We start from the raw sequence: 25,072 nt of genomic DNA, 5'->3' as shown, positions 1-25,072 counted from the left end.
TTATCCCAGAGGGCCAAACCAGAAGCAATGGGTGGGAACTGCAAAGTGAGCAATTTAGGCTTGAGGTGAGGGAAAACTTCCTGATTATTAAAACTGCCTCATAGTGGAACGAGCTGCCTAGGTTCCTGCTCCTGGAAGGTCTTCAAGCAAGGGTTCACTAACCCCTTGTCTAGTGTATTATAAGGAGGCTTTATTTTGTGTATAGGTTAGATTAAATGAGAGTAGCTAGGTATGTATGGGAGAGCACCTGGCCTGGAATCAGGAAGACCTGAGTTCAAATTTGGCCTCAGACACTTACTATCTGTGTGGCCCTGGACAAGTCACTTAACCATTGTCACAAAGAGTTAGATATGACTGAAAATGATAAACAACAACTAATGTAACCTTTGGCAGTTCACTTAACCCTATTTGCCTCAGTTTCCTCATCTGTAAAATGAGCTGGAAAAAGAAATTGCAAATCATTCAGCATCTCTGCCAAGAAATCCCCAAATGGGGTCATGAAGAGTCAGACACAATTGAAATGACTAAACAACAATGATAGATTAAATGGACTCTTAGGTCCATTCCAACCTTAAAATTCTGTGCTTCTCTGAAAAATAACACTAAAGTCCATATGAAAATTGTTGCATTCTCTTATAGTAAATCAATGGTGTCTCCATAGAAGGAAACACCCTTGTCAGGTTGGAAATTTTTTTAAGATAACAATATTTCTATAACTTCTGAGCAAAACATGGAAACATGTAGTCTGTCATAGCCAACCATACTGCAATGAAAAATGAGGCAAGGAAACCCACTGGAGAGTAGGGCATGAGAGTGATGAATTGGGAGCTTGATTTGGGGAATATTAAAGACTTGAAGTGGACAATACTTCTGGTCGAAGAGATCAAAAATCCAGCCTGACCTCCCAAGTGTGCTTCTATTTACCTTGGGCCTGATAAAAACCACATTTCTTTAAGCCCAGGAGGCTGTGACTTCAGTTTGTTTCATCTTTGATGTCCTTAGGTGAGCTCCGAGGATTTCATCATCCCGATGCCTAAGGCTATGGCCAGTCAAGTCGAAGGCTCATGGTTTGCCATTATGATCCTGCCTCCCAATAGAGCAGCAAATCTCTCTTACATGACTACTCTCTAATTCTGGTCACTTTGTCAACAGTCAACAAGCCCTACCATATGCCAGGCACTGTGCTAAGTGCTGGAAGTCCAATGAAATGCATTGTCAGAGCAGAGTTCTCAAGCCTTTATGCAAATATAATTCAAAGCTTTTGATCCTGGATAACATTAAGGAGAGGTACACAGAATGAGAGGAAGAGAGCAAGCATACATTAAGCACCTACTAAGTGCCAGGCACTGCACTGATATTACTTCATATCAATTCTGAATTAGGGAGAAAATTAGCTAATGTACTGCCATCCTCTTCTTGATCGAAAAATATCTGGAGTATTGCAACCAGTACCATGAGCCATGTTTCAGGAGAGGGGTTGGCAGATTGGGACCCTATTAGCAAAGGGCAACCAGGATGGGTAAAGGGTCTCAAGTTCACAACATTTAAGGACTCACTCCAGTAATTGGTCACATTTACCCTGAAAAAAAATGAAGACAGACATGGTAGTGTAGGACAGCTATCTCTGTGCATCTAAAGAACTGTCCTGTGAAAAAAGGGTGCTAGACTTGTTTTGCTTGGCCCCAAGGATGGAAATAGGAGTAATGAATGGGATTTTCTAGAGTTTAGACTTGTGTAATATAAGAAGAAAAAACCACTGCCTCCCTCAATATTTGAGGCACCCAAAGTGAAATGGGCTGCCTTCGGAAGTGATAAAGTCTCCCTTACCTGAAATCTCCCACTGGAATGACCAGTTGTTGGGAATCTTAGAGAGGGTATTCTTGTTTGTACTTGGGTTCAACTAGGTGACCTGGTAGGAGCTCTTCCAACTCAAGGATCCTTTTGTATTCATCCTTTGCTTATAGGTCCTTTTTAAAGTCTTAGTATCTAACCTTCCTTTGTTGTTCCTTCTTCTACCTCCCTTCACCAGACCATTCCTTTAGCCCCTTGCTAGAACTTTCTAAATGATGAAGTCATGATGGAGTTGATTGGGTCCCATACCTCAAAATATCAGTCGCTGTAGAAAAGGTCCCTAAATGATGCATATGGTAGGGGAACAAATGGGCAAGTCCAAAATTATTCATCATTATATGCTAACTAATATTGTGCCTAAAACTTTGCTTTTGTTCGTCATTTTCAGTTGTGTCCGATTCTTCATTACCACATTTGGAGCTTTCTTGGCAAAACCACTGGAGTGGTTTGTCATTTCCTTCTCCAGCTCTTTTTACAGATGAGGAAACTGAGGCAAAGAGGGTTAAGTGACTTGTCCAAAGTTACTCTAGTTGTTGTTGTTCGTGATTTTCAGTTGTGCCTGACCCTTCATGACCCCACTTGAGGTTTTCTTGGCAGAAATACTGGTGTAGTTTGCAATTTCCTTCTCCAGCTCATTTTACAGATGAGGAAACTGAGGTAAACAAGGTTAAGTGACTAGCTCAGGGTCACATAGCTAGTAAAGGTCTGAGGCTGGATTTGAACTCAGGAAGATGAGTATCTCTGACTCTAGGTCAGATGCTCTGGGCATTTTGGTGCCATCTAGCTGCCCTGCAGCAAATTAGATACAAAATTATAAATTCTCCTCTCCCTCCCTAATCCTCCCAGCCATCATTTCTATGGTACTTTACTGCTTTTAGGTTTGCTCCCCTCTTTGTTGTTGTAACCGCACAGTGTTCACTTTCATGTGATTGCCCCTCTCTGTTTACATTTGTGAGTTTGTGGTTTATGTGAATTTCCTGCATCTTTGCAAAGAACACTTAAGTGCATTGATCCCTTTATATTTATTTTATTTTATTTACCTCATCCTGCCTTGATGTGAATCCTGCTTTTGTCATTTACTATATTGTGTCAAGGTGATATACCGATTAAAGCACTCGATTTGGCATAAGAGGAACCAACTTCAAATCTTTGCTCTTCTTTGCACACTTTGTGTGACCCTCTCTTGTCCAAGCCTTGGTCTCCTCATCTGTGAAATGACTCAGTTGGACTAGATGACCTCTAAGGTCCCTTCTAGCTATACCTCACAGATTTTAGGCATATGTGTTAAGCATCACTGATTCTGATTATGTAGTCCCTGGCCAAGAATTCCTCCAATGTGAGTTCAGAATGGTCAGCACTCAGCTGTGGACAGCTCCTAGATAGGTGAGTCTTTGACTAGCCAGAGCCAGGGATCTAGAGGAGCTAGACAGATCACCTAGGCACGAATTCTAGGTTAAGAAATCAAAAGTCAAGAGGAGCCTCTGGGTCCAGCTCTGAAGTCTCCTCTCTGGGGCCAGATATTCTGTAGCAACAGAAAGGGAGCAATCTGACAGCACAATCCAAGTAATTAGGCAGAGATTTGTGACAGGAGAACAAAACTGATATGATAATAATCACAGCCCATGTTCACATAAAGCTGTACAATTTACCAACTGCTTTTCCCATAACAATTCCTTGAAGCAGATAGGACAAATATTGTTCTTCCCATTTTACAAATGAGGTAAGTGATACTTTGGGATGTTAGTCACACAGTCACTGCTCACAGACATAGCTAGCAGGTGTCAGAGCCAAGAATGAAGCACAGCACTCACAAGTCCTCTTTTCCCTACACAATATTACAATTAGTCTGAGATTTACATTGGAAGATCTGAACCAGGCAGGAGGGAGTGGAGGGAGAATGAATTCTAAGTCAGCAGTCTGTTGTCAACATCTAGGAATCCAAATTGGACTGGGGCTGTGGGTAGAGGAGGGGAATACAATATGGTACCCTGAATAAGCAATGGGTTCCACATCAGGGTTATGAGGGTGACTTGGGGGTGGAAGTTAGCTGCATGAAACTCCAATCTTATGCCCTCTGCTGTGTATGGACAGATTAAGCTTAATGGTTGTGTGTTCAAGAGCCAGAGAAGAAATCTTATCTCAATTCTCCCCAGGTGGGTTGAGTTGCTGCTTAAAAGCATAGAGTCTTAGGATGTAGAATTGAAAACAACCCAAAAAACACATTAGCGTAGTCTCCTCATATTAAAGATGAAGAAACTGAAGCCCAGAGAAGTGACTTGTGTATTATGTAGATGGAAAGAAAGACACACTCTGAGTCAGGAGAAAGCTGAGTTTCAGATCTTGCCTTCATCACTTACAATAGCTATGTGGCTCTAGGCAAGTCACTAGGCAAGTTACCAACTCTAACTAACTTACTAACTAAACTCACTAATCCTAACCTTTCTGACTCTTAATCTCCTACTCTATCAAATGAAAAGAGCAATGACTGTAGTATCTATAGCCCATGGAAGGTGAGAGGATCACATGTGATAATAAGTGGATAGCTCTTTTTGAATCTCAAAAATGTTAGAGACAGACAGACGTAGACATTTATCATGTATGTTATATGTAAATACAAAAATGTCTTTATCTTATATATTTATGTATGTATATAATTAGATTTAAATGAATTCATATATAAATTAATTTATATACATACATAAATATATATGTGATATAAATATCTGCCATAATCATTGTATCATTGTCATAATTATCACCATCATCACCAAAGGTAACATAGCTAATGGATTGTATAGCTAGGATTGGAATCCAGATCTTCTGTCTTCCAAGACAGTGTTCCTTCCACTATAACATACTACCAGTGTCAGAAAGGATAGACTGAGGCCAAAGACATTTGGGCTGATAAATAAGGCGGGGACCAATCAGTGAATTCTTAACATTCACTAAAATGTCAGGAACCCCAGTTGGATTCTTGATCCCCAATCCAATCCAATTCAACAAGCATTAAGTACCTACTATGTCCCAGGCACAGTGGTAGTTGCTCTATAATGAAGCATTTGTTAAGTGCCTATTTTGTGCCAGACTCTGTGCTAAGCACTGGAGATGCAAAGAAGGACAAAAATCCAAGTCACTGCCCTCAAGGAGCTCCCAGTCTAATGGAGGAGATGACAGGAAAATAACTGTGTACATATAACATACTTACTGTGTAGGTGGAAGATAGTTGCAGAGAGAAGGCACTAGCAGAGGAAGGGGAGAAGTTGGCCAAGGAAACACCTCCCACAGAATGCCAGATTTATTCTGAGTCTTGAAGGAAGCCAGAGCAATTAAGAGGCAGAGGCAAGAGAGCCGCACATTCTAAAAATGGAGAACAGCCATCGCAGTGCAGAGTTTGGGGAGGTTCCTCGCATGTGAGGAGAAGTAAGTGAGCCAGGGTAGCTGTATCGAGTTTGTGAAAGAAGTAAAGTATAAGCAGATTGCAAAGGTAGGAAGGAGCCAGGCTTTAAATGTGAAATGGAGAATTTCTATTTTATCCTGAAGCTGAGGAAGGAGCACTAGAATCTATCGAGTACAGGTGAGGAAATTGTTGACCCTGAACTTTAGAAAAATCGCTGTGGCTCCTGTGGGAGTCCATGGGGTTACAAAGAAAAAAAATGAAAAACATTCCCTGCTCACAAGAAGCTAATATACTACTAGAGGATATGTATAAACAATGTATAAAAATGTATAAACAATTAAGTAAACTCAGGATACTTTGGGGTGGCATTAAATACTAACAACCAGGGGGCATCACAAAAGACATTCAGAGAAGTAGCCCTTGGTTGAGTCTTGAAATAAGCTAAAGATTCTACGATGCAGACATGAGGAAATGCCTCCAGTCCAGGGATTCTAAGATGCAGATGTGAGGAAATGCCTCCAGTTCAGGGATTCTAAGATGCAGACGTGAGGAAATGCCTCCAGTCCAGGGATTCTAAGATGCAGGTGTGAGGAAATGCCCCCAGTCCAGGGATTCTAAGATGCAGGTGTGAGGAAATGCATCCAGTCCAGGGATTCTAAGATGCAGATGTGAGGAAATGCATCCAGTCCAGGGATTCTAAGATGCAGATGTGAGGAAATGCATCCAGTCCAGGGATTCTAAGATGCAGATGTGAGGAAATGCCTCCAGTCCATGCCTATAAAAAGTCACCGGGGTAAATGATGGACTCTCAAGCAATGTCTAAAGCATAGACTGGATGAAGAGAAATAACGTGGAATAAGCAAGGAAATCTCAAGGGTGGCCTGATTGTGAAGGAACTTTAAATAAATGCCAAGTTGCAGAATTTGCATTTTATCCCAGGTAATGGGTAGCATGCCTAGAATTGGAATCCAGATCTTCTATGTTTCAGTGCAGTGTTCAGGAGTAGGGAGCCACTGATGGTTCTTGGGTAGAGTGACATGGTCAGAAGCATGCTTTAGAAAAGTTATTTTGGCAGATGCACAGAGAATGACTTTAATCATTCAATCAGCCAGCATTTATTAAGCACCTGTTTTTCTCTGGTACTATAGATTTTTCTTATTCAGTCATTTTTCATTCATATCCAACTCTTCATGACTCCTTTGGTGGGGCAAGGATACTGGAACAGTTTGCCATTTACTTCTTTAGCAAGAACAACAGATAGAAAGACAAAAAATAAACCATACCTGGCTCCCAAGGACGTTATATTCTTTTGGGAGCAATATTAATGCCTATTAACATACACTTCGGGCATGGGAGACATCCTCTACAAAAGCACAGGGAGATGAGACATGGAGGCAAGTTATGAGAAGACACTGACAAGTGCCACACAGGATGGGTAGACGTGGATGAGTCACAATCTACATTTTTGGAATGAACACCCACATTGATGAGACTATAGGCCAACTGGAGTGTTTGAGATGAATATGGAAGATGGATTGGAAACAGGAGAGACTGGAGGCAGGTAGATTGATATGGAAGTTACAGTATTAGTCCAGACAAGAGGTTATAAGGACCCAAAGCAGGGTGATAGCCAGGTGAGTTGCAATGAAGGGCTGCCATGAAAGATGCTTTGGACATAGATCAGCAAATAATTAAATGTGGGAGAAGAGGAATAGGGAAAAGTCCAAGTTGACTCTGAACTTGCTATCCTGGGTGATTGGAATGACTGACCACCCCTGAATCCCTCTATGACCTTGAGCATGACCCCTTAGCTCAGGCTCTCTTGCTCCACCTTGTCCACATCACCTGAACACTTACATCATGCACCTTTAGAAGAGCACAATGCTGATTCTTTAGGTACAGTTAATGAAGTGCTTTGAGTCCATTGGCAAGGGGTAGCAGATGAGTAATTTGTGGCCCTTTCCCATAACCTTTGTTCTGGCATTCACGAGGGAGCCACATAGGGACAGGGATCAATGAAGATTATTACTGTGTTTCCACTTCTTCCTTCCTTTCCTGCTGTAGGCACTCTGCTGGGAATTCTTCACACATAATAGAATCCAGTTCAAATTGATTTTTTTTTCCATTTTAAATCAACAACAACCCAAAGCATTAAACATGATGAATGATATCAAATGTGGTTTGGTTCCTCTCCCCGGGCCATGCATGGTGCCTTCCTGCCCTTAGCTGTGACAAGGGCATTCATTTGCTGCAGTGCCATTCTTCCCTTTGTGGCCCCCAGAAAGTAACTGCATCCAGGACATTCCGGCTGATCTAGCAAGAGGTGATGGAGCAGGCCACTGATTCATGCAGTAAGCTCTGTGGACACATACTCCAGGCAAGAGGATGGGAGCTTGGGATATTTGGGGTTGTTTTCTTCTACCTTCTTGGGTAATGAGGCATTTTTGTCTAGGAACAAATTCCAATTATGGCTGGACCAAGTAAATGGCGGTAAAAAAGCCAGTGAAAGAAGGTAATTGGTTATGGGGGCCTAGACAGTGAACTGTGGCTCCAATGAGCCCTCGTTGCATGATGCCTGGGCTGGCTATCAAGGATGCAGTTTCTATTTACATAGCTACAGTCTAGCAATTGTCAGTGATTGGAAAGGAGGTGGGAGGAATCACAGAATCACTGAATCTCTGAAGGAAAGGATAGAATCACAGGATTGGAGAATCAGAAGGAGCCTCAGCAGCCCCCTAGCCCAAGCCCTGCTAAAATGGAATTATTGGCTTAACATACTGGACTAGTGGTTAGCTAGCTTCAAACTGAAGCACTCCCTAGTACAGATGTGGCTTCCCTTGTGGGTCTGGGCTCCCTGAGAATATGTATCACCCAGGATACTCCTGTGTACTAGGCCAGGAGTCAAGCTGCCTGAAATCTTTAGCCCAGAAAACATCCAGAGTAATGGGATCATAACGAGTCAGTGTTCCCGGTCAGCTGTGGCTAGATTTCTGTCAATACCATCTGAATCCTGTTCTATTCTCTTGGGCATGCCAGTGGCAGAAGTCCTGGGATGCCAGCAGTTAGTGAACCCAAGCCCTTGTCAAATTGTTGCTTGTACTCTGAAAACATAAAATAAAGATTCCTTTTGTTTTTTTTTAATACAACTAATAATAATAACAACAACAATGACGATAAAAAGCTAGCATTTCTATGGGGCAATTCAGGTGGTGCAGTGAATAGAGCACTGGACCTAGAGTCAGCAAAACATCTTCATGAGGTGAAATACAGTCTCAGACACTTGCTAGCTATGTGACCCTAGACAAGTCACTGAATCCTGTTTGCCTCAGTTTCCTCTTCTGTAAAATGATCTGGAAAAGGAAATGGCAAACCACTCCACTATCCTTGCCAAGAAAACCCCAAATGGGGTCACAAAGAGCTGGACATGACTGAAAAATGATTAAACAACAAGAGAGTGTTTACATATGTTTCAAACTTTAAGTTTGAAAAGTGCTTTACAAATATCTCATTTGAGCTTCACAATGACACTCAGAGGTATGTAACATACATATACATATATATGTGTGTATGTATATATGTGTGTGTGCATGTATATATGTGTGTGTGTATATATGTACATATATGTGAGTATATACATATTTCCCATTTTATAGATGAGAAAACTGAGGTAGGCAGAGGTTAAGTAACTTGCTCAGTCACATAATTATTAAGTGTCTGAGACTAGATTTGAATCTAGGTTTTCCTGACTCCAAGTCCAGTTTTCTCTCCGCTGTGCCCCCTAGTAACATTTATTACAAAATTACAACAGCTTTTCCAGTCTGCTTATACTTTTATCCCCTCCACATACTCTATGATCCAGAGACATTGACTTACACTTTAAACATCACCGATGATACTCATTTCTTAATCTCATGCATGTTCCCCGACTGACCTCTATGTCTGGAATGCTCCAGCTCCACACCTCCACCTTTGGCTTCCCTTAAAGACTGAGCTCAGCTCTTGCCTTCTGCTAGAGCTCTCTTTCTGTCACCTCCCCAACCTGCCCTCACTGCTAGTACCTTCCCTCTAAGATTCCCTTCTACTTTTACCACACACACACACACACACACACACACACACACACACACACACACACCCCTACACCTATTTTGTGTGTACATTATTGTTTTCTTGTGATTATCCTCATTAGAACAGGAGCTCCTTGAGGGCAGGGACTATTTTTGCCTCTCTTTATAACCCCAGCACTTAGCCCAATGACTATAACACAACCAGTGCTTAACAGATGATAATGCTGTTCAGTGACTTCAGGGCAAAGATGGGCATAGATGAGAACAGAAGGAAAAAATGGCCCAGAGAGCATGTCTTCAGAGTAAGGATTGAGAGAAGCCAGACTTGTGGATGACACAGAAGCCTTATGCTTATACATCATGAATATTGTCTTTAAAAATAATAATTAAGAGGCACTAGAGCAGCAAATACAAAACTATATCCCCCTAAAATGATATGAATTCTATTTTAGCTGATAGAAATGGACATATTACCCTTGTGGGATTCGTTTCTGAATTAACTGCCAACGTATAGTCAGACCACTAAGTTATTAAAGTTCCAAATTAACATAAAAATAAAAGAAAGTGAAAAAAATCATGCCATATATATTAAAACAACTCCAACCTGACATTTATACAAATTGTTGATTACAAAAAAGGGAAAGGTAGCTCCCAGGATGGAAAGCTGGCCTCAGACCTTGAAAGCAATGAGTTCATGACCTGTTTCTGATATACACTGGCTCCATTGGCTCTGGCAATCCTCTTAACCCTTCCGTGCCTAAGTCAACTCTCTAAGACAGTAAATGCTGATAGGAGATGAGTTTTCTCCTCCAAGAATTCTCTACACCAGTGAAACATCAGGTCTAGTCAATCCTTTTTCCTCCCTTCCTATCTCTTCTTCCAAAAGACAATGCCAAAAAATTTTGAAATCAAATTAAGAGAATGATGTTGACACTGGATTGAAAAAAATGATATAAATCAATGACCTCAGTGAAGAGTCCATAAAGACCTTGAAACATCTTTAGTCAACAGAATCTACTTGCCAAACAGAGAGATATAGCTGCCAAGGGCAACAGCAGTTTGGACTGGTGTTGTTAAAAGGATCGCTTAAATCATAGAGAGATGAATGGCAGAAGATGATGAGAAGTATCACCCCATGAAACAGTTAGAAACAGAGGAAGGCAAAGAAAAGGGGAAGCTTAATGAGAGACCCAACTCAGCATCAATATCCAGTGGGCATTTAAGGATAAAACTGGAAGTAGGGCAACAAACAGATAAAAGATGAAAGACATCTACAGATGCCATAAAATCTTTTCACCATCAAGGACACTGGAATCACCCCATTTGAACTCTCACATGATCGTTCCAGATGTGCTTCATGAAAGAGCCATTTACAAAAAGATGGAAAGGCAGCTGGTCCATATTAAGTGTACCCAGAGTAGTACTCTTGAAGCTATAAAGTTTTGGAGATGATAAGAGATCAATTTTCAAGGTCTCTGAAAGAGGCAAAATACCAAAGGTGTGGAAATAATCTCAAATCATGTCATCACCCAACTCCCCCTCCAAAAAAGGAGGCTGAACCAATATCGATAACTACCAACATATGTAGCTGCTTTCCCCATCTGTGCACCATTTCTCTTAGAATGAGAACTTTTGTGGGATTTGTAGAATAAGATCCATCTACATCAAGGGAATTCTTAATGCAGCTTTAGAAAAAACGGGAAAATCTTAGTAAGCCATGTTCCACACTTATCAGTAGTCATCACACACTTATAGAGCATTAGAGACCGCCCTTTGCTTTCTGCTCATTAACTATAAAAAAGCGTTTGATCCAATAGAATGGAAGGCTACTTTAAAAACTTGCCTATGCCAAAATTACGCATGATTCCTTTAAAGATACAAATGAGATAGCCTCCTTCAATGACCCTCTGATCCTTAATGCCAAACAGCCACAAAGCAGAGAGACATGCTCATCAAAGGTGTTCATCACTGCCACAGAGGAGATCCAGCGTCGAGGCCAAGCCCAAGGCATAACCTATAGTGATAATGAAGTCCTCCAGGCTCTTCTTTCTGGATGATTCTGCTGATTGCAACCAGACTCTAGAACTCTGCAATGATATCTGTAACCACTCAAAATAGTTTTGATTAACTAGCCATACAAGTAAAAACAAGTGGACAAAGGAGTCATCTGTTATTCAGATTTTGGTTTGCAGTTGAATGGATAACCTATGAAAGCTTACTCATTAATGTCTATTCATCTACAGATTTGCCTGTAGCTTCTGCCTATGTTGAGATGGAAGAATGAGAGAGATTTGGATAGAGAATTTCATGGATAGAAAGATATGGATGAATGTTAGTACAGATAATAAATGGAGATGTTAGAGGTAATCAATGGAAATATAGACTTTAAGGGATGGATAGAAAAATAAAGGTAGATAAATGGATAGAAAGATAAGAATTTAGATGAATGGATGGATAGATAGCTAGATGATGCATAGGAGGATGGATGGATAGAAGAATGGATGGATAGAGACAGATTCCTTGGAAAGGTACTGAAAAGGGCAAAATCTCTTCCTGGAATTGAATAGCAGTGGAAGAAATGGCTCTATCACATTTCAGAAATTATGTTCTTTTGATGAGCCCAAAATTTTGCCTGAAATACACAATTTTTTTTATCATCAGTGTTTTATTTTTTTTATTTCTGGTGATGCTGTGTGACTACAAAACATGGAATGCCATGGTCTCCAAAAAATTCAAGTTCAGGATCACCAAAAGAGCAATGGAAAAGCTCACAATGGGGATAAGAAGGCTGCAACACACTGCCAACAAGTAATGACACAGAAGAAATGGAGTAAGAAGTGCCTTCAAGGCAACGTATGATCCAAAAAGATGAACTGGTTATGTGGCGAGAGAAAGAGATAATCAATGGACAGCTGGCATATTTATTGGAATTCCTCACAACGTCAAGTGAATGCAAAGAAGCCCTCCTACCCCCACCTCTGGCGTGTCAGATAGACCTGGTGTCAATTGATGGTAGCACATGAGTGAGAGTCAATATAAGTCAGTCATCAAGAATTTTTAAATGCTTATTTGTTCCAGGCACTATGATAAGTATATGGGAGGGATACAAAGAACAATCAAAAATAATTCCTGCCCTCAATGAGCTTCCTCTAATGTTAGAAACATATAAGGTGTGTACAGATTGGATGGAACTTCATCTCAGAGGAGAAGGCACTAGAATATGGGGAATGGTAGGTGACAAGACATGGTTCCTGCACAAAGAGTAATTTGAGATGTCATAAAGGAAGCTGGGAAAACAGAGTAGGCTAGCATGGATGGATGGATGGAGCTCTGAATCATAGAGGTAATATTCACATTAATGAAATCACAAATCCAATGGAGTATTGGAGTATTACAGAGTTAATAAACAACATTAGCATTATACCCTTTCTATTTGGTCTTATGTTACTCTTTCCTATTAATCCCCTGTTATCTGCCCACATTTTCATCTCATACTTGCACTTTAAAAAATGTGAGGTTGTCAGAGAGCTCCTGGTGAAGACACTTGGGCTGTTTTCCCTTAGACTCTTCCTGCTTTTCCTTCTCATCAGAATCATTCTAAGTCGCATTGTCACAACTTGATCCTTGAAATCCTGCCAACCCTGCTGATTGTGATTTTCCCTTCAGTAGGAAAGAAGCTTTGGAGTACATTTCCACCCCACCCTTAAGTCTTATTTTAGAGACCCATGGCATGGGACTCTACATGGAAAATAAGCTTACTAAAGTACAAAAAAAAACCCACAATCATCAGAGAGCCAATTCAGGATGGAGGTAGGAATGAGTAGAATGTTGGAGAGGACAGAAAATCAAGCAAAACAAGGGACCTGGTAGAACGTTATATCTCTTCATTATGAGACAACAAGCCATCAGATATTTCTGAACCATTCTTGAAAGAGAAATGAGAAGGCTCGTAGACTCAGGAAGATCCATTTAAAGGTAAAAGGGACTTTTGAGGCCAACCCCCTGATTTTAAAGGTGAGGAATATGAGACCCAGAGAAGTTAATTCACCTAGAGTCATCTAGTTAATAAACACTGAGGTGGGATTTGAACCCAGGTCTTCCTTGACTCTAAGTCTAGAATTCAATCTATTATTTCATGTATCTTCACAGAGAAAATGATGACTATCTTAGCCTTCCCAACAATTGGTTCAGAAAACCAAGAAAACACCTGAGTAGCTGAAAACAGAGCCCATGGGTTACCTGGAATCACCTCATTACTGTTTCCTGACTTGGGGTTATCTATTTCCCAAATAGTCCCTGAATCCCAGTGACTTGAAGAAGATTGGCCCATCTCAGCCCATTGGCTTTTACTTAGAGCCTGTGCCTCCAGCATCTCAGAATAGTAACTACCTTTGCTGGTCAAGAACAGGTACCCAGAATGCTTCAGAAGAAGCCCAAGCTTTCACTCAGCCAGCCCTTCAGTCTTGTTGTTGGACCTCATTCCTAACTTTGAAAGGCTTTTCCCCCCAGTGCCCTTGATGAGGTTAAAGAGTTTCTTTTTTTTTCCCACCTTTTTAATTACATTAGCATCACATGACATCCTGTCATGCTGGATAATATTTAACTTTCCTAGACACTAATCAATTCCATTCAACTTTCCCTGGCTCATTTCAGGCAGACTCAAAGTCTGTGCATACACCAAGGCCAGACAGACCTCTCAGATCCAATCAGGTCACATCTTAGAGGTCCAGGATGCTTATTAGCTTGAGAAGACGATATCCTCTACTCTCCAAAGGCCCCTTCCAGAGAGGCCATATAACCTTCAAGAAGAAGGTCAGTATAGTATATAGGAATCATGGGATCAGAGATTTAGAGATAGAAGGGACCTTAGAAGGCATCGAGTCTAACCCTATCATCTTACAGATGAATCATCTAAACCTGAGAAGTTAAGTGACTTGCCCAGAGTGAAAAAGATGATTACTGTCTGAGTAAGGGGTTGAACTCAGGTCTTCCTTATTCCAAGCCCAGTACGCTATAGTCACTGTGCCACCTAATTATCTTAAATGATTTCCCCAAGATCACCAACTAGTAAGTGGTAGATTACAACAATGGATTTGGAATTGAGGACCTGCATTCAAATGCTCCAAATGTTTACTAGCTTTGTGACCCTGGGCAAATCATTTAGCCTCTCTGTTTCTTCATCTTCAAATAAACTCAGTGCCTTCTAAGGTGCCTTCCAATTCTAACTGATGGTCTGAGGATAGTATAAACTTGTGCCCACTGGAGTTGGAGTCTCACATGCTCATACTAGTTTACCTGTATCATATACGTATATAGGTAAGGTCAACAAAGTGCTTGCTTCACAGCAACTCTGTAAGGTTATTAATGCAGATATTGTGAGGAAGATTTCATAAAGAACCAGACAGGCTAATAATGCCTAAAGTAGTAAACCTCTATTTATTTAGTTTGCTTGTTTGTTTGTTCATTCATTCATTCATTCATTTATTCATTTTTTAATAAGCCTGGGATGTCATCAGTGTTGAGAACTCCCGGTAAGGAACTCCCTCAACCAATGCAGGGTCGCACCTTGTCTGCAACTTATAAATTTAAGAAAGTGTCAAGTCACTGAGAGATTGAAAGCCTTGCCCAGCATTACACAAGTAGGATATGTCATAGACAGGGCTTAAACCTAGCCCTTTCTGATTCCTAGGCCAACTAGGCCATGTTGTGTCTGAGGTCTTCATTATAATGTGCTTAAGTAAAATGAGGGAAGGCTCAAGATCTAAAATGCGACACCAAAGGCCAAGGACAATAGAATTATGAAAGTGGGAACTAGACAGGGATAAAGGAGGGAAGGAGGAGGGGGAAGACATAGGAAAGAGGATGAAGTCAGATATTAGTCAATGGAGCTTGGGGATTTCCAAAGCTTTGGGTGTATTGTGTTCAGGTCATGTCCAGAAAAGTGACGGGGTTCAACAGTGGTCCTTCAGAGTCAGAATCCTCAGATTTAGCATACCCTCCTTCTGCTAAGCATTCCACATCTCTTGTTATATGTCAAGATGCCTGGGTCCTTCTTCTCCTCCATAACAAACCAGCTCAAGTTTCCTCTACCAGTCATGGTCTTTTCATGGAGATGTGATACCAATCCATGTTCCCCCTCAACTCAGCCCTCCTAGGATGGATTACTCATTAGTAATAAGAGTTGTTTTTTGTATCATGGACCACTTTGGCAGTCCTGTGAAGTCTATGAACCCCCCTTTTAGAAAAAAAATGTATAAATGCATAAAATAAAATACATCGGATTACAAAGAAACCCCATTATATTGAAATACAGTTACTAAAATACATATTTTAAAAAATGTAGTCCAACCCCACCACTTTGTATATCATTGACTAAAAGCTGAAAGGAACCTCAAAGGCTAGCTACTCTAAAGATTTCATTTACAGATGAGGAAACTGAGGTTTGGGGAGATAAATTCACTTGCCCAAGGTCACAGAGGCAGTAAGTACCAAAGGAAGAATTTGAATCCAGATCATGTGACTCCAGAGTCGGCATTTTTCTACTGTATTACTACTGCCCACCTTATATTGAGCCAAAGTTACTTTCCCATAATTTCTGCCTAGTTCTTGCTCAGCCTTTCAGATCCTAGCCTTTCTTTGAAGACAGTGATGATGTCCCCCACTCACCCACCCCCAACTCTGACCTCCTTGTCTTTTCTTCTCTGGTTTAAACTTCACCAGTTTTTTAAAATAAAATAGTGCCCTTAGTTTTTCCTTCTGTGATGATATAGCCCAATCATTACCCTCCTCAGAATGTACTCTAGATTATCAGCATTTCTCCTAAAATGTAGTGACCAGAACTGCTGCCATCTTCCAGATGGGGTCTCACTCCTACAGAATAGGGAAAGCCTTTCGGCATCCTTAGGTGCTATGGAACTGTAGATTTAATTCACTCCTTGCCTTCAATTCTTAGGATACTGCAGAACACTTTCCCCATGTCTGATCATTTCACTTCTGGCTGTATATCTTCCCTCCTCCAAAGGAGAGGAAGCTAAGAGCTTGACCTACTAATTAGGAAAGTGGGAGCTCTCATTCTCAGGTTTGTTTGATCACAATGACCTCAATTTAGACAGTCATGTGATACGGACCAGGACAGTCTAAGGATACCTTGATCGGGTTGAAAATAGAACCCGAGGGAGGAATGCAGAAATTCTCTCTGGCATCTCTCCACTGGCCAGTACCTACTGCAGGGCTCTTCACACTGATTACTTGGGGAAATATGTTTCACAAAATGAGAACTGCTAAGATGAGAGGTCAGGAGCTTGGAGTAAATTCAATTCATCAATACTGATTGGTTGGTTGGCTAATTGTCCTTCATTCTTGAAGAGGACCAAAATGACATCACTGTGTTGGAGTCAAGGTACAGCTGTGACTGATCAGACCAATACAAGCCTCAAAGGTTTTACCATGGGTCAGGCACAAGTTGTCCACATGACATTAGAAGTGAGATGTCTCATTATTTATTAAGCACTTACTGCATGCCAGGTACCATTCTAGGTGCTGGGTGCAGAAAGAGAAACATCAAAGAGGTCCCTGTCTTCAAAGTGTTTACAATCCACTGTGGAAATACAGCATATCAACAGATATATTCATGTGTGATAATTTGAGGAGGAAGGAGAGAGAGCGCACATGACCATGGGGCTTAGTAAAGGCTTCCTGTAGGAGGTGGCATGCATGATGAACCTCAAAAGAAACAAAAATCACCAAATCTGAAAGTCAGAGGGAACCTCAGCAGTCACTCCCCACTATTACATTGGAAGTTGGAATTCCCACTCTAACGTTCTAAGAGATGGCTGTGAGGATGGAGTGCATTCCAGGCATGGAGCAGTTGAAATAGAGATGGGATGTCAAGTTCAGGAAACAAGTTATTTAAGTTTGGATGGATAATCTAATGTCCTTAGGAAAATTATGGACAAAGGCTGGAAGGGTAAATTAGAGATGAATTGAGAAGGAACTTACATTGTCTGGGAGGCAAAATGTGACATTAATGGGGCTCAGAGCAAGACTAATAGGCATCTTGTGCTGTTGTTTTTGTCATTTTTTATTTGTTTATTTTTTCATTCATTATTGATTTATTTTTTTGTACTGGGTCTGTGATTTCCTGGATATAGGAAATCCTTATGAAGATACTTCCTCTACCCATGCAAATAGGCATTTTCTCCATAATAATAATAACAACAATAATAGTAACTCACATTTGTATAGGACTTTAAGGTTTGCAAAGCGCTTTATCCTGGGTAGGGAAGGGCATTACATCTCAAGTAAGGGGACCATGTTTAAAACCCCAGGTCTGATCCTAGTGGCATGACCTTGGACAGTCATTTAAGATCTCTGGCCTCACTTTTCTCACCTGTCAAAAGAGAGGGTTGGATTAAATAACCCCCAAGTCCCTTTCAGCTCTAAAATCTATGCCCCTATTTTTTCGTCACTTTCACTCTCTGCATCTCAGTTTCTTCAACAATAAGGGAAGGAGGAAATGACTCAGTGGTGTCTAACGTCCTTTCATCTGAAATCTAAGACTGACTATATTTGTGAAAAATGCTTTACAAAGCTATTCTATTCTTACAGGTAAGGTCAGTGAGGGTCACAAAGGTCATCTCTTTACCTAAGTCCTCACCAGTGTCAAAGTTCTAAAAGCTGCCAAAAAAGCTGTAAAATAGGGTTATAATGATGGTCGTTGTACCTGCCTCCCAGAGTTCACAGGATTATCATCTTGCAGCCAGAAGGGATCTTAATGAGCATCTAGTCCAACCCCTTCATTTTAAAAATGAGGAAACTGAGGCACAGTGAGGCAATGTATCTTGGCCCGGGTCAAAGAGTTGTTAAGCATCTGGATTTCATCCCAGGTCTTCTTGGTTCCAAGTGCAAGGCTCTATCCATTAAGTATTCAGGCAAATTCATTTGAGACCTTCCTGAGTTTGCCAAGAATGCCATTGTGGCTTCCTCTTCCACCACTCTCGGATCCACTTTCCCAGCTTCTACTCCTATTTACAAAATATAAGGTTGAATCTGGAGTCTATGCCCTTGAATTCCCCACCACAACACAGGATCCCAACAGAGGTGGAACAGAGGCCTCCTAGACAGGAACAAAGTCCTGATCCCCCCATCGCCGCCCCCACTCCCAGGCCCTCGCACTTCAGCCTGACCAGCTGCCAGACTGGCCTGTCCCCCTCATTGGTATATGTGGCTCTTGGTTAGGGGAGGACAAGGTTGTGGAGTGTGGCTCAGCAGCCCCCTCCCCTGCTGCCTCAGCATTTGGCAAGCACCCACTACTTCAGCAGAGATGTGATCCTGACATTCTGCCCGTGGGTAATTATTCTAATGGATGCTGCCCAACCTCCAGGAGCCCTGACTGGGAAGTACTCCCAGGAGATTTTTTTTTGTCCCTTCTCCTTTTAGAAGGAATGAGAGAAAACTCTCCAAAAGCCTTTAGATTTAAAGTGCCCACTTCTTTTCCAAAATAAACACCATGACATTCCCTCATCCTGAAGATCGTAGATTTAGATTTGGAGGAGACATGACAGGCCATCCAGTTCACACACACACACACACACACACACACACACACACACACACACACATATTTTACAAATGAGGAAACTGAGGCCCAAAAAGTTTAAGATATTTACACAAGGTCAGACTGCTAAAGAGTATCCGACACATGATTTGAACCTAAGTCTTCCAGTCTCTAAGTCCAACACTCTACATACTGTCCCTCAAAGACATGAGAAGTGATTATGTTGTTTTCAACTGAGCCCTAATCAAGAGCTTCCTTTGTGGTACTCTTCCCAACAGGAAGAGAGGAAAGAAGGAAAGAAGAGAGGGAAGGAGGGAGGAAAGGAGGAAGGGAAGGAAGGAGGGAGGGGAAGAGAGGGAAGGAAGGAAGGAGGAAGGAGAAAGAAGGAAGAAAGGGAGAGAGGGAAGGGAAGAAGAAAGAAGGAAGGGGGGGAAGGAAGGGAGTGCAGGGTGGAGAGAGGGAAGGGAGGAGGAAGGAAGAGAGGGAAGGAAGTAAGTGAGGGAGGGAGAAAGGGAGGAAGGAAGGGAGGGAGGAAGGAAGGAAAGAAAGGAGTGCTGGAAGAAGGATGGATGGATAGATGGGAGGGAGAGAAGAAGGAAGAAAGGAAGGAAAGGAGTAGAGGTGGAGGGAGGGAGGGAAGGAAGGAAGGGAGAGAGAGAAGCAAAGAGGGAAGTAAGGGAGGGAGGTAGAGAGAGAGGGAAGAAGGAAGGAGTGGAGTACAAGATGGAGGAGGGAAAGAAGGGAAAGAGAGAGGAGGAAGGAAAGAAAGGAGAAGGGAAGGGAGGGAAAAAGGGAGGAAAGAAGGAAAGGAGGAAGAAAGGAAGGGAGGGTAGAAGGATGGATGGATGGGTGGATGAATGGAAGGGAGGGAGAGAGAGAGGGAGGAAAAAAGGAGAGAGGGAAGGAGGGGGGGAAGAAAGTAATCAGTACATATTAGATTGCCTTTGTCCAACATGTTTCTAATCTACCTTCTTAGCCTTTTTTTCAAATTATTAGCCCTTTATGGATTCTATTCCATCTAGACCAGACCAGACTCCACTTTCAGCATTCCATTTCTCACCTCTAGTTACTCCTGTAGTCCATTCCACATAATTGGAATTCATTCATTCATTCATTCATCATTCATTCATTCATTCATTCATTTGTTCATTCACTCATTTATTCTAAAAAACATTTGAAGCACCTATTACATGCTATGCTTTAGAGACAAAAGAAAAAGTAAACAGCCCACAGGTCCACATCTCCCATGATGGCTTGCATACAATCAGCACATAATAAGCATCCAGTGAATTGTATGCCGGTGGCATCTAGGACCCCTTCAGCTACAAACCTCATCAGTCAATTCAGCTTTTATTCAGCACTGGTCAGGATAAACAGCATGTTTGGGGATCAGGGCTCCCTGGTGGCTTTCTCTGCAGTAAGGACTTTGATTTCTAGAATAGGCACTGAAGCTTTCTCTATTATTTATGTCCTTCCTGCAGCAGTGCAGCAGGGTGTAGTGGCTAGAGAGCTAGCCTCAAAACCAGGAAGATCTGGGTTCACGTCTTGTTTCTAACCCATGACCCTGGGTAAGTCACTTTACCACCTCCCCAATTCTCCCAGGCTGTAAGTTGCAGAGAAGGTGCCAGCCTTCTATATATGGTTTATATATATATATATATATATATATATATATATATATATATGTATGTATGTATGTATGTATGTATGTATATGTATGTATGTAGGGAGTTCCTTATATGGGTGAAATCCCAAGCCCAACAGTTGTGACTGATCCCTGTCCCCCAGATACAACTTACAGTGACTGATAGATTGAAAATATGAATAGGACACTTACAAACAAAATAGGACAAAGTGCAGTGAACAGAAGTAGGGAATTTGTTGTCACTAAGTACTTTGGATGAGCGAACTAGTGCGTATGAGCCCTGAAATTTGACTCTTCAATTCCTAACAGCAAAGGCAAACAGGGAGATGCATCAGCTTCTAGAGTTCTCCTCCTCTGATCAAAAGAGGCATGCAAATTCTCCTCATGACATAAATTGTTTCCTAAGACTGGATTCTGAGGAATTTATTCTGCAATTCTTGATGTCAGAGATTTGGGGTAATATAATGGAAAGTAGCAACCCAAAGAAATGTTTGTATAGTAGCATGAGCTTTGGACTGTCAGCCAAGACATTTTGGGTTTAAGCTTTGACTTTAGGAGAACCCTGGGTGACTACAAGTAATTCACTAGACCTCCCAGAGCTTCAGTTTCCCCACTGACAAAACAGGGGCCATGATACTTGAAGTACCTCTCTCTAATGGTTTTAGTGAGGAAAACACTGTCGATTTCAAATGATCTTTAGGAATGTGAAGTGAACTTGTAATTATTATGATCAGTGAGATGGCCAGCACCCACTACTGTATTCACAATGCATCCTATGCTGGGCATGGTGCTACTCAATGAGGATCCAAAGAGAAGGTATGAATGATGATAGACCTGGCTATCTGGAGGCAGGGAATTGATACTCAGATCCCGCCTTTATATCATCTTGGGCAGGTTTCTTAACCTCACTAGACCTCAGCTTTCTGATCTATAAAATGAGGGGGTTTAACTAGATGGTCTCCCAGGTCCATTCCAGTTCTATGGTCCTGTGCTCATACCAGTTCTAAATCTATGAGCCTAGGCATCGGTTCAGGGAAGTGATTGCCAAGGGCTAGAGAATGGAAGGGAATGTGATACAGTGGAGAGAGAGCTGGACTTGGTGTCAGAAAGCCTGGTTTCTTCCAGTTGCTTAATTATATGACCTTCGAAGAGAATTGTTCTTCTTGGTGACACACTTTGCCCATCGGTAGAATGAGAGGATTTAACTGGGTGATCCCTCAGTTCTCTTTCACCCCTAATAGTCTGGGCTTTTGGTTGTCTTATGGGATTAAGAATTTGCTTAATTGAACTCCCTTCTTTTAGCTTCCCTTCACTCTCAAACTTTTCTAGCCTATTTCTCCTAAATTCTCTTCTCTAGAACTCAGTATACCCCCAGAATCATGTAGGGTGTGGGGCTCCCCATCCAATTTGGTGAGTTGCAATTTCCAAGAAAACACAGGATTTCTTTTTCATGATTAGCGTTTCTGATGCAAGTTTTAACTGCCTTTATTAAAAGTCATCTTGCTAATAAAGCATCATTCTGCACTAAGTCTCTTTGTTTTGTGTGTTTGGGTGTATGTAATCTATACACGTAAGACAATCCGCTTTGCCACTTTTGGCTTACATGTTAAAAAAAAAAACTAAGAATCAAATCATACATAGTTGTTTGCATCTTTTCTCCCTCATTAGAATGTGGGCAGGGAACTGTCCCCACTTTTTCATTTCTATCCCTATCACTTAGCAGAGTGTTTTACACATAATAAGTGCTTAAACAATGTTTGTGTGTTTCACTCATTCCTTCATTTGTCAGACAGAGGACCTAACCTGAGGTTTCCCTGACTCCAAGGCTGCCTCTCACTACCTCATAACTGCCATTAACTATTTACATTTACAATTATTAATTTCAATGCATAATGTATCATAATAATTCATCAGTCATTCCCTGGAAGTCTTCAACAGGATTGTCTGTTCATTCTTATTCACTTTCCCTCTTCTGTGTCATCATTAATATACATTCTTTTCTTCCAGATCTGCCTTTTTTTCTTTGTTTTGTAAAAGTCTCTTCAGATTTCCCTGTGTCCCTCCAACTTTCTAGTTTTAATTGCATTATAGTGTTTGATTATGTTAATTTCCTACCTTTCTTTGTTAGCCAATACTATCTCATCTTTCTGGTCATCTAAGTTGTTTCCAATCATTTGAGAGGATTACCTATATGTAACATATGTGTGCATCCCTCTTATGACTGGACCAAAAGAATTCATGGACTGAAGGCATCTCTCACTCTGTTTGCAGAGATCCCTCATCTTTAGTTATCCCTGTGTCTCAATGCCAGGCCCCCATGATGTTCCACTCACCTAGAACGTTCTCCCTTAGCTATTGTTTCTATCTAAATAATAAGAACAAACAGCTAGTATTTATATAGCACTTTAAGGTTTGCAACATGTTTGACAAATATCCAATTATTCTCACAACACAGAGAGATAGGTTCTATTATTGTCTTCTTTTTACCAATAAAATGACTGAGGCAGGCAGAGTTGAAGTCACTTGCCCAGAGTCAAGCAGTCCTAGCTATCTTTGAAAACCCAACTCAAATCCCAGTTTCTACTTGATGAAGCCCCTTCAGATGACTCCAATCCTTTTGGATCCAACTTTCCCCAGCAGATTTTGCTGCCTGTATAATCTATATCACCGAATTCATCACTTCTGGTGAATCTGTGATTTCACTGATGCAGGGAGTGTCACACAAGGAGAGCTCCCTGCCACTGCAGATGAGTCCTTTCTCTGTCTTAGCAGCTGGGTCATTGGAAGGTTAAGTAACTTCTCCAACCAGTATGTGCATGTCAGAGGTGGATTCGAATCCAAGGTTGTGAGTGAGGCCATCTCTCTGGTCCCTGTACCACCTTATGTCTCTCTGTCATGGTTTATATTGAGCCCATGCTTGTCTCCCTAGCAAGACTGAAAGCTTACTTGAGAGCAAGAATCATGTCTTCTACCTCATTGCCCCTCATAGAATTCCCCAAAGTGTCAAATACTCAATAAATGTTCCTTGGTCAATGAAAAGAGACAAAAATGCAGCAGGGAACTGTAAGAATACTGCCTACATGACAGTTTTTTGTCTTCCTGCCTTACAGGTGATCCATTGGAACTCCCCAAAGAAACTCCGTGTGAAGAACAAACATGTTGAGTTCTTCCGAAACCTGTACCTTACATTTCTGGAGTATGATGGGAATCTGCTGAGGCGTGAGCTATTTGGCTGTCCCAGTGAGGCTGACGTCAATAGTGAAAATGTAAGTAGGGCTGGCAAAGGTCATTTTCCTTCCCAAGCACTTGAGAAACCAAGTTGAAAGAAAACTGAATTCAGCTCTGTTTAAGAAAAAGAAAGGAAAATTAAAAAAAACTTCCTAATTACTGGCCGTATCCCAAAGTAAAATGAGTTACCTTGAAAGGAAGCAGGGTCCTCTTCTCAGAAGTCTTCAAGAAAATGTGGAGTGACTCCTTGTCAGGTATGTGGAATAGGGACAGGTGTGCTTTGGAGCCAATGACTTCAGAGGTCCCTTCCAGCTCCCACATTTTATGATTCTAAGAAGCTGCAAAGAGATAGATTAGATATTAAGTGTAAAAGGGAATTACAAAGCTGCTCGGTTTGTTAGCGTCCCTTTCTACCTTCTTTCCCCTGTTCTCTGCATTTGTAATTAACTATTTCACTGATGTTCTTTTTGAATATCTAACACTACCCTCCAAACTAACATTCCATTCTGATGGTATAGAAGACTTCCTTTTTGGGGGGAGGCAGTTGGGATTAGGTGACTTGCCCAGGGTCACACAGCTAGTAAGTGTCTGGGGCTGGATTTGAACTCAGCTCCCTCTGGATTCCAGGGCTGGTGCTTTATCTACTTCACCACCTAGCTGCCCCCTTCCTTTTTAACACATATCTATACTCCAGCAAAACAAATCAAAGCAATGGCCCTGTCTAACAGTACTTATTGTTCTGCATCTGCAGTTCCACTACCTCTCTCCAACAGGTGAGAGGTATGTCTTTTGAAGTCCCCATTCTTCACTGCCTTGATCAGAGTTCTGAGGGCTTTGGAAATGGGTTTTCTTTAACTATTATTGCCATCATCCCATAAGTTGTTCTCCCTGTCCTGCTCGTTTCAATTAGTTTCAGCTTATACGAGTCTTCTCTAGTTTCCCTGAATCTGACATAGCTGTAATTTCTTATGGCGCAATAATATCCCATTCGTTCACGCATGACAGTCTGTTCAGCCATTCCCCAGCTAATGGACACTTCTTTTGTTTCATATTCTTTGCTACAGCAAAAACAAAAGTGTTGCTGTATGTGTTATTATATATAAGGTTCTTTCCTTCTGCCCTTGATACCCATAAGATGTACACCTTATATCGGTATAACTGGGTAAAAATATAGTGATTTGGGAAGCATAGCATGAATTTAGCAAGTATTTATTATGTGCTTACTGTATGCCAGCCACTGCCCTGTGGCTAAAGGGACATAAATGAAAGTTCCTGCCCTCACGGAGCTTACATTTGATCAAGAAAACTGTGAACACACACACAACATA

General features: G+C 41.3%; 1 protein-coding gene across 4 annotated transcripts in view; it reads left to right on the top strand.

Annotated features, from left to right (window-relative positions):
- The window catches only part of LARGE1 (LARGE xylosyl- and glucuronyltransferase 1), a 602,000-nt gene that overhangs the window by 510,688 nt on the left and 66,240 nt on the right, over positions 1 to 25,072 (top strand). For all 4 annotated transcript variants that reach the window (XM_078147082.1, XM_078147080.1, XM_020982455.2 and 1 more), the window contains one exon: positions 23,627 to 23,782. In XM_078147082.1, coding sequence (XP_078003208.1) covers positions 23,627 to 23,782 — 156 coding nt within the window. The remainder of the gene's footprint in view (positions 1 to 23,626; positions 23,783 to 25,072) is intronic.

Source organism: Phascolarctos cinereus, unplaced genomic scaffold (assembly GCF_003287225.1).
Source record: "Phascolarctos cinereus isolate Bilbo 61053 unplaced genomic scaffold, phaCin_HiC Scaffold_1;HRSCAF=81, whole genome shotgun sequence".
Taxonomy (NCBI): domain Eukaryota; kingdom Metazoa; phylum Chordata; class Mammalia; order Diprotodontia; family Phascolarctidae; genus Phascolarctos; species Phascolarctos cinereus.
Note: the sequence above shows the minus strand (reverse complement) of the source record. Positions and strands in the feature narration are given on the sequence as shown.